Raw genomic sequence first — 10542 nt, forward strand, 5'->3', positions numbered from 1 at the left:
GGATGCCCTGATTCAGGGATCTTGGAGTGTAGCCATTGACATCCAGGGGTCAGATCTGAAGGCCCAGGCAGGACATGTAATAGAGGCCTGTTTGCCCTTAGTGGGGGCTGTGTCCTCTCTGTGGCATGCCCCCTGCTCTGTCTTTGGTGGGTCATTTCACCTGTGCAATGCCTGGGGCCCCAAAGCAGAAGAAGGGCTGGACTGAGGAGTTCTGTCTCCCATCCATTCCCCACCCTTTCTATCTGTGGTCAGCAAGTTTCCCAGAGTCCCCATGAAGGGCCTTAAATTATTCATCTTTTGTTATATTTGTCTTCTTTAGTGGACTTACCCCCACCTTGCTCCCCTGCCATGTCCCTATAAGGTCGCTAGACCCAAGCAGGGCCAACTTTCTATAGGATTTTCTAACCGAGTCTGTGGTGAATAGGGCTGTCTGGTGTCTGAAGTTGCCCGATAAGGGGCCCAGGCACTGTGGGCTGCCGTGCTCCTCGTCATGGGGAGTGTAGTGACTACAATTTACTGTCAGAATTGCATGACAATCACCTAATGAAATAATGTAACCGCAATTATTATTTAGGGCTTCTTACATGCCAGGTGCAGTTAATGCTGCACATATACCAATGCATTTTAGCCTTGAAACTACCTAATACGGGAGACACGCATGTTATTATCAGTTTACAGATAAGGAAACTGAGAGAAACAAACTCACCCAAGAGGTAGGTAGGAGAACTGGAATTTGAACCTGCACGGCCAGATTTCCCGGACTGTGTACTTCATCTCTGCCATGTACACGGTTCAGATGCTTCCGGCGTCTAATACACGCCAGGCATTCTGCTTGGTGTTTGCTGTTCTTGTGCCAAGTCTAGCACGCTCCTGCCTCAGGACCTTTGCATTTGCTGTTCCTTGTACTTTTCGGCTCTTCCCCTGGGTATCTGCAGGCCTCCCTTTCTCACTTCCTTCAGGTGTCAGCTCAAATGTCACTTTATCAGGAGGCCTCTTCTGTCCACCCTGCATAAAACAGTGTCACTTCTCCTTTGCTCTGGCAACTTCCTTCCCCCATCTCCTGCGTTGTGAAGGCCCTCAGCACTCAGTATATCTAGGGTTACTTGCTCATTGTCTGTCTTCTCTCAGGAGGAGGTAAGCTCTGAGACAGCAGACTTCTGTTTCATTCTCAGCACACTGATTAGGGCCTGGCACAGAGTCAGGTTTCAACCACGTTTCAGGATTGAATGAGGGTGGCTACAATAGTGGACCATTAGCTTCCTGTCCCCAGCGAGCTCAAATTCTAGTAGGGACAACTAGCAACCATCAAGGAAGCAGACACACAAACCCACACACATACACGCACACACAGACACGCACACATGCACACACTCATGCACACACGCACACATGTGCACACACATGCACACACACAGACACACGCACGCACACACGCACACCCACACCCACATAGGTGAACACACACACACACCCACACACGTTTTCAGGTAGCAGTAAGTACTATGAAGAAAACTTAAGTGGCGTGGGGGAATGAGAGTGATGGAGGTGCTTTTATGGATAGAGTGGTCCAGAGAGGCCTCTTGAAGGTAAGCAGAGACTTGAATGAATTAGGGAGCTTTGTGTGGTCAAAGCCCAGAGAGGTGCTGGAGCAGAGTCGGCTTACGCGATCTGGGGTGATGAGGTCAGAGGGGGCGGCAGGGATCAGCTCACGCAGGGCCCTACAGGGCGAGGGGGCTTGCAGGGGCAGATGGGACCCACCTCCAGTTAGTGGAGAACCAGCTCCATGCTTTTCTGCTGTTTAGCTTCCTGTGGCTGCTGAAACAGATCACTGCAAACTTGATAATTTAAAACAACAGAAATTTATTTTCTCATAGTTCTGAAGTCCTGAAGTCTGAAATCAAGGTATTGGCAGGACCACGCTTCCTCCGGAGGCTCCAGGGGGAGAATTTCTTCCTCGATTCTTCCAGCTTCTGGTGGCTGCTGGCATTCCTTAACCTGTGGTCACATCGCTCCAAACTCTGCCTCTGTGGTCACACTGCTTTCTCTTCTTCTACATCGAAGCTCCTTCTGTATCTTTCTTGTAAGGATACTTAACATCTCTTTTAGGGCTCACTTAGATAATCCAGGCTAAACCCCCACCCCTATCTCAAGATTCTTAATTTAATCACACCTGTATAGTGTTTTTTTTTTTTTTTTTTTTTCCTTTTTAACATACAAGGTAACAGTCACAGGTTCCAGAGATTAGGACATGGATATCTTTGGGGTAGGGGTTATATTCAGCCTACCTTCCCTACCCTTTCTAATGTCTGGTAATTCAATGATTTATTCCATTCTCAGACTAAATTATTGTTCTCTCTGGCTTAGTTCAAGCTGTTTTTCTGTTTGTTGTAATGAAAAACATCTAGACTCATCTACTTCCCGCTATAGTGCTAATAAATGTTTGCCTGGAAAGAGAAAAGGGAATTAACATGTATGGAGTGCATGCAGTGCATACAGCACATAGTCGGCCCTCAGTAAATGCAGAATTGAATTGGTTCTTTTTTTTTCTTTTTTTGAGATGGAGTTTTGCCCTTGTTGCCCAGGCTGGAGTGCAATGGCGCTATCTCAGCTCACTGCAGCCTCTGCCTCCCAGTTCAAGCGATTCTCCTGCCCCATCCTCCCAAGTAGCTGGGATTACAGGTGCCCGCCACCATGCCTGGATAATTTTTTGTATTTTTAGTAGAGACGGGGTTTCACCATGTTGGCCAGGCTGGTCTCAAACTCCTGAACTGAGGTGATCCACCTGTCTCGGCCTCCCAAAGTGCTGGGATTACAGGCATAAGCCACCGTGCCTGGCCTTGAGTTGGTTCTTACACAATGCAGAAAAGTCCACATTAGTATCCTGGATGTTCTGTGACGTGAAGAGACTCTGATTAGTCACTAAGGGCGCACAGGGAGGGGGCAGAGGCCTCGGGGTTAAAGGCAGGTGTGTCTGACTCCTGGGCATACACACTCTTCCCCATGTCAGGGCTTGTCAGTCCACTAGATGGTGGTAGCACCCCCCAGGTTGTGCCAACCAAAAACATCTCTAGACATTGCCAAAAGTCCCATGGGGACAAAATCACTCTTCTTGGAAACTACTGCCCCACATCATGCTGCCCTAGGGGAGGTGATGGTGGGAAGAAGTGCTGGCCAGCTAGCTGGGCATTAAACTCAGGTGTACCACAGGGCAGGTGAGAGGCTGCCTGTATGCCGCTGTGGTGGAGATAACTGGTTATCTCCTGATTTCTACCATCCGGTTTCTCTAGTGAAAACTTGCAGCTGGACGCATTGCTGCCAGAAATAAAGACTACATTTCCCAGCCTTTCTTGCAGCTAGGTTGTGACCATGTGACCCCATTCCAGCCAAGCAGAGGTAAGTGAGGTGGCCAAGTTCCTGACTGTGCCCTTAAAGGGGAGGGTCCTGCTCCCCTTCCCTGCCTTCTTCTCCAATCTGGCTGCCTAGAAGGTGGACCTGGTAGCAACGAGATCAATGAATCCTGAGTCTCAAAACCAGGGAGTCTCTGTATTGCTTGGCCTGCTGATGGTCAACTTTCTGGTTGATTTCCACTGGTTTAAGCAACTATTTAAGAGTTTTGTTATATTTGTTGAACCTGCATTCTAATATTACACCCACTCAAGCCAGCCATGAGGGGGATGGAAGGAAGGCAGGAAGGGGTGGGGAGAAGGGTGTAGATGGAGGAGCTCAGATGGTCTGGCTGGTTGAGCTCAGAGATGCTTAGGGACACCTCCTGGGAAGAAGACTCTGAGTTGGATGTTGGAGGCCAAGAAGGATGTGGTGAGGTGGGGAAAGGGGCAGAGCTCACCAGAAAGGGCTTCAGCAGGGGCAAGGGTGTTGAGGAGAGACTGAGCCAGAGACTGAAAAGCAAGGAGGTCTTGAACAGGCCAAAAGGAGAAAGGGAGACACTTTAGAGGGAAGCCCAGTGCAAAGAGGGGAATTTCACTGGGTGGACCAAAACCAGATGTAGGGATCTAGGAGTTCGTCATGAGGCCTGAGGGCATCTGGAGGCTGGGACTGGAGGTAGGGAAATGGTTGAGGAGCCCTGGCTCCTCTCCAACTCAGAGGATCCCCAGTCTTGGGCTGACCCCTCACTCTTGACCCTTGCTCCATGCTAAGGTGTTCATGGCTTCTGCTGGGTCTGTGGTCTTGACATCTTCTTGCCCAGGGCTCCTCCGAGAGGTAGCCAGAGCCAGGAGGAGTGCAGCCAATGTAATTGCCTTCAGCCCCAGGACTACAGGTGCAAACACAACCAGGAGGCCTGGTAGGCACAGGAGAGAGCTCAGGCGGGACCCATGGTGAGGGCCCCACAACCCACACCTCAGTGCTGCCCATGGGCAAGGTCACATCCTGCTGCTGTATAACCTCTGGAGCTGTATCCTTTCTACATTGAAAGACGAGATCAAAGACCATCCTTCCCTCTGCCCTGGGCCCAGAGAAGGGTTGCCCAATATTCTACCTGCACCTGTAATCATCTCAGTCACACCCCTAACCTCTGCTCTTCCTGATTGCCTAATGCAATCCTCAAGGTAATCCTACAGTGTAGGATAGTGATCCAATTTTTATAGATAAGGAGACAGACCCAGAGTGGGGAAATGATTTTCTCAGCGCCACACGTGTTAAAGAAGTCACGGGACCCAGGCAGTCTGGCCCCCATGAATGGTAGGAGCAGGGCCGAGCATCGGGAAGGCAAATCTGACCACGTCTATCACAAGCTCCCAGCAGATACTGAGAGCCCTCGAATGTTAACAGGAGATGTGCCAGGCACAATTCTGGACACTTGGCATGTGTGATCTCATTGAGTGCACACACAACCCCATGAAGTAGGCTCTCTGATTCTTGTCCTCTCCTCCCTAGTTCATAGAGTCAGATACCAGATTCAAGGGGCAAGAACCTGCCCATCACATTAGGAAAGGGCTCCACCCAGGAGGCTTAGCTACAAAGCCATGTTCTCCAGTGTTGCTGTGCATAGCCTCACAGCCCTACACTCAGATTCACAGGGAGCTCACCGCCTCTCAAGCAAAATTTCCCACTAAACAGTTACATGGCCCTGGCTATGAGAAAGTTCGTTATAACTGAGCTGTTATAACATGGTTCTCTGGGGTCCTAGTTCTGCAGTTGAGATGAAGTCCTGGGAGCTTTCTTGGTGGCAGATTAGCCCCAGGAGTCTGGGACTGCTTCCTTCCCATGACCAAGCCATTCATGGCCCCCTTGCCTGTGGGGGACTCATTGACTCCACTGAGGTGGGTACACTCACCTGTTGGAGACATCTCAGTTGCATGTTCACTGGTGAATTCTGCCTCTTGGGAAGAGGTAGATTTTGCTGCAAGGGAGAGAGGCTTTCTCATACTTCCCTTTATCTCCCACCACTTCCTAAGTCCTAGGAGCTGGGGTCTCTGGGATGAGTCTGCCAGTTTCTACCTGGGTGCAGGCTAGAAGTCAAACCCTGCAGCTAGGAAGGACAAAGTTAGACTTTCTACTGGAGCACCTTTAGAGTATGGACATGTCTAATTCATTGCAGTGTCTCCAGTACTTAGTACAGTGCAGACACTCAACAGGCATGTAGTAGATGTTTGTTGAATTATTATTGTTACTATTATTTTTTGAGATGGAGTTTTGCTCTTGTTGCCCAGGATGGAGTACAATGGTGCTGTGATCTTGGCTCACCGCAACCTCCGCCTCCCAGGTTCAAGCGATTCTCCTGCCTCAGCCTCCCAAGTATCTGGGATTACAGGCATGCACCACCACGCCTGACTAATTTTGTACTTTTAGTAGAGACGGGGTTTCACCATGTTGGTCAGATTGGTCTTGAACTCCTGACTCAGGTGATCTACCCACCTTGACCTACCAAAGTGCTGGGAGGTCAGGAGTGAGCTATGGCACCTGGCTGATGTTTGTTGAATTATTAATGATCTATACAGAGTTCTGTGGCAACCAGAATGGGGAGAAATTAACTCTGCTTGAGAGGAGAAAGTTTTACAGAGGAGGGGCCATTTGTGCTGGGCCTTGAAGGATGAGTAGGAGTTTTCAGAGAAAAGGAGAAAGCATTCCAGGTAGAGGGAAAAACTTATGGAAAGACATGGAGGCTGGGAAGAACTGACTTGTTCGGGACATGTAGAAAAATTCCTCATGAATACCTGCTCCTCTCCCCCGACAACTCCAAAACCAATTGTCTCACCTTTCACTTTGAGCCTGGTGCCCTGTCCAGACAGGTATTGCCTGTTGGGTTTCCTCTGAAACTTTACACAGTAATAGGTGCCTGCGTCCTCACTGGAGACGTTTTGCAGAAGAATGCTGAAGTCATTGTTGGAGGCCCGCACTGCTGTCGCCTTGGGGTGGGAGATACCTCCAAAGTTGTAAATGGCCTCCCGGCTCACACCAGCTCCCTGGAACCACCTGATGGGTCCGGGGGGACCGTCTCCAAGCACTGTGCAGTTCAGAAAGACCGTGCCTCCAGTGGTCCCCAACACCAATTCCTGGGGCTGGATGATCCACAGGTCTGGTTCAGGGTCCCCAGCTCCTGAAGCCAAAGAGGAGGTCCTTGTTGGATTCCATCTCCTCTTCCATTGTTCACTCATTTCCTCCCTGATGTTTTCCCTCCCTTCCTTCTTTCCAGATTTCTTCACTCGGCCACTCCCTCCTGCTTTCTTTATTACTCATTAGTTGACTCGTTCTGTAAAAAAGCTCTGTGTACCTACTACATACCAATGGTAGGACTGGGGAACATGAAACTCAGAAAGACACACAAGTGCCCAGCCCTGAAGCCATTCTCTGTCTTCCAGTGGAGATGGTCAAAAAATTGCCCAGAGGTGGAAACCCAGAAGACAGCAGGACTACAGAGGAACCATTATGGCTTGGAAGAAGCCAGTGAAGCCTTCCTGAATCTGGCATCAAGTTAAAATGAACTCCCACGTACAGATACTCTCCATGTCACCAGTTTATGGGGTGGTTCCACAAGCATCCATTCTATTTAATCACCCAAATGACTCTTGAAGTACAAATTGTATTGCCTGTTTTTCAAGCATAGCACTTGAGGCATGTAGAGCCAGGGTAACTGACATAAGAAGGAATTGCTATTCAATGACAGGCCCAGGATTTGGGTATTCAGGTCACCATAGGTGGACTTACAGATGCCATGATTGATTACTTGGGGAGTGTGGTAGATGACATGATCAGCCTCAGGTTTTGACTCTGTGCTTGTAATAGGGTACATCTACACTCTTACCTTGGCTGCATGGTGGAAGAGTATTCTTCCTTGTCCCTTGACTTGGAGCTGAGCCACGTGACTTGCTTTAGCCAATGGGCTGTTAGCAGACATAATGTGAGTAGATGCTTGAGGTGTACTTTAAGAGTTGGGACTGGGCTTCTGCTTCTGCCATCTCTATGAGAAAAACATGCCCCACGTAGTTGCTACCTCTCCAGTCTGGGCTCTGGCATGAGACATGAGGAGTGGAACCACCCAGCCACATGTAAATGTGCATACAAATATGTATTGTTGTATGCTGCTGCAATTTTGTGTGATACAGCATGATACAGTGGATAAAGGTGACTGTGCAGGGAAATAGACCAGAGCAAATGTGTGGTCTGCAGGGCCTGATACTCACCCTTCACAAGCACTGAGGTGCCTTCATCCGATTTCATTTCTGAATATTCACTCAAACCATCAAACCTCACACAGTGATAGGTTCCAGTATGCTCCTTGGTGACATTGTGGATATAGATGGAATAATCGCAATTCAGTGGTTCTGATGTCCGTTGGATCATGGGCATCACCCCGGGGAAGGAGCCACGTTTAAAGTTATAAATTTCTTGTTGGTCCTTAGTGCTCACCTTGACCCATTTTATCATACCATCGGCATCGGCGCAGGAGCTGACCACCATACACCTCAGTAGGAGTGTCTCGCCTTCTGCCACCAGCATCGGGCCCTCAGGCTGTAACACCTGCCCGTCATTCCTGCTGCTCTGCCCAGAGGCATCTACAAAAGAGGAAGAAAGACCTTGCACTGGGCAGGAAGGACTTGGAGCACTAAATGACAAGCTTAAAACAATCAAACCATCATCTGGCCAAGAACAATGGCCCAGGACAAGACAGGAGTGTCATTAGAGAGGGAAGGGAAAGAGGGGACAAGATGGCTGGCTGCAGAGAGGGAACTGAGCTATGCAATGGAAAAACCTACAAAGAATAAATAACACTCAAGTGCTCACCATGTGTTGGCTCCTGCATGCATGATGTCACTTATTCTTCACAATGCTCCCGTAAGGTAAACGGCATTATTCCCATTTTTCGACAGAGGAAACTGAGGGCCCAGAAAGGTTAGGCAGCTGTCCCAGGATCATCTGCTAAGACTGTGTCTCCCAAATGCACATGTTGATGTCCTAACCTCCAGTACCTCAGAATGTGACGTATTTGGAGATAGGGTCTTTAAGGAGGTAATTCAGTTAAAATGAGGTCATTGGGGTTGGGCCTTAATCTCATCCAACTGGTGTCCTTATAAGGAGAGGAAAGTTAGACACACACATACGGGGTAAGACCATATGAAGATACAGGGAGAAGGCGGCCATCTATAGGCTAAGGAGAGAGGCCTCAGACAAACCAGCCCTGTAGACATCTTGATCTCAGTTTCCAGCCTCCAGAATTGTGAGAAATTACATTTATATTGTTCAAGTCACCCATGCCATGCTACTTCATTATGGAAGCTCTGGCAGACTCATACATCACCCAATAGGAGAGTGACAGGCTTGATTCAAGCCCTGTCAGCCTGTTTCTGGAGCTCTGGCTGTTAATCTTCAAATGCCACCCTTCAGAGACGTAGGTTTGTGTGTTGCGGGGTTCAGTGTAAATACCCTTCCTGCCTCCTGTGAATTCTTCAGCAGACTGCAGTTCATGTTAATGTGTTGTGAAGTGAGTCTATTTTGAAGACAGGTTGAACTGTTGAGTGTGTCCTCAAAGTGCATATAGAGAAAGAGGGCTGAGGCCTCCCATGGGTGTTCTGGGTCAAAAACATCATCACATGTACTCCTTCTAACAATTCTGTGAGGTAGATGCTGTTATAATCTCAGTTTAAAACTTTTCCATTTATTATTTATTTTTAATTTTTTTTTGTAGTGATGGGTACTCACTATGTTGCCCAGGCTGGTCTCAAACTCCTGTGCTCGAGTGATTCCTTCCCCTTGGCTTCCCAAAGTGCTGGAATTACAGGTGTGAGCCACCATGCCCAGCCTATAATCTCCATTTTTGAGATGAGAAAGAAAACGAATGCTCACAGTGGTAAAGAAACATGAGGTGAACCATGCATTCAGTAGATACCATGTCCAGGATTTGAACTCAGATCAGGTGACTTAAGATTCTGCTCAACTCAAGGTCAGCAGTTTTGTATCCCGAGTTTCCTTTTTGTCTGTATTCCCATCAGCCTTTGTGAATAGCTCAGTCACACTCCACATATTTGTTTGCAGTATATCCTGGTGTTTCTCAGTCGTGAATGAGGCAAGGAGAGTAAGAAGGTGAAGCAAACATTCCCTTCTAAGAGGATCTAGGAAAGAGTTACGGAATTCTAAATTCTATTTCTACCTATCTTCAGCTAGGCATGTGCTGTTAACCACCAAGAAAAACTTTCTCACAATTGTGACGAAGTGATAACCGCATGTTGAATCCTAGGGATTGCTTTTCTCCTTGATGTCCTTAGTTTCAAGAAATTCAGCAACATCCACTCTCAAGCATTATTTGAGCCAGTCAGATCTGTTATCACTAATCCTTCCTGTTGTTTTTTTCCCTGGCCTCGGGGAATTTCCTCACACACATGCGCAGAACTGTGCCCATTTCTCAGCACAGGGCTAAGAATGGTGCCTGTTCCCACTAGCCGTACTGGTAAAACCCATGATTGTCAGGGCACTGGGGAAACTCCACAGAAGAGAGTATGCAGCCCAGAAAGAAGTGTTCTGGTCCACCCAAGAAATCCTAAAAGCAAGGCCCCAAATGGATTTAAAAAAATAACATTCTATTGTGAGGCTTCTGACACATGTATAACTAGAAGTTATGACATCAGTAGAATAAAGACTGGGAGGGGAGAAATGTGAGTTTACTACTGTAAGTTTCTTTTTTTTTTGGTATCCATCACCTGAGTATTTATTATTTCTATGCGTTGGGTACATTTCAGGTCCTCTTTTGTAGCTATTTTGAAGAACATAATACATTGTTATGAATTATAGTCACCCTACTCTGCTATCAAACATTAGAATTTATTCCTTTTATCTAACCGTGTGTTTGTACCCATTCACCAACCTCACTCTTAATCCCTCTCCCTCAGACCCATCACCTTTCCTAGTCTTTGGTATCTGTCATTACACTCTCTACTTTCATGACATCATTTTTAGCACCTGCATAGTTGTCTTTCTGTGTCTGGCTCGCTCGCTTTCTTTCTTTCTTTCTTTCTTTCTTTCTTTCTTTCTTTCTTTCTTTCTTTCTTTCTTTCTTTCTTTCCTTCCTTCCTTCCTTCCTTCCTTCCTTCC

At 47.7% G+C, this 10542-nt stretch overlaps 1 protein-coding gene across 2 annotated transcripts in view; it reads right to left on the bottom strand.

The window, feature by feature from the left end:
• Positions 1-2554: 2554 nt before the first annotated feature.
• Positions 2555-10542, bottom strand: part of SIRPB2 (signal-regulatory protein beta 2) — a 17082-nt gene continuing 9094 nt past the window's right edge. Inside the window, exons 2-5 of one of the 2 annotated variants that reach the window (XM_011974308.1) lie at positions 7941-8012; positions 6215-6556; positions 5294-5359; positions 2555-4297 (exon numbers count right to left, since the gene is read on the bottom strand). In XM_011974308.1, coding sequence (XP_011829698.1) covers positions 4128-4297; positions 5294-5359; positions 6215-6556; positions 7941-8012 — 650 coding nt within the window. In that variant the 3' untranslated portion in view covers positions 2555-4127. Of the gene's footprint in view, positions 4298-5293; positions 5360-6214; positions 6557-7640; positions 8013-10542 lie in introns of both variants that reach the window. The other variant, XM_011974302.1, reaches the window with a different exon arrangement.

Source organism: Mandrillus leucophaeus, unplaced genomic scaffold (assembly GCF_000951045.1).
Source record: "Mandrillus leucophaeus isolate KB7577 unplaced genomic scaffold, Mleu.le_1.0 Scaffold101, whole genome shotgun sequence".
Lineage (NCBI taxonomy): Eukaryota > Metazoa > Chordata > Mammalia > Primates > Cercopithecidae > Mandrillus > Mandrillus leucophaeus.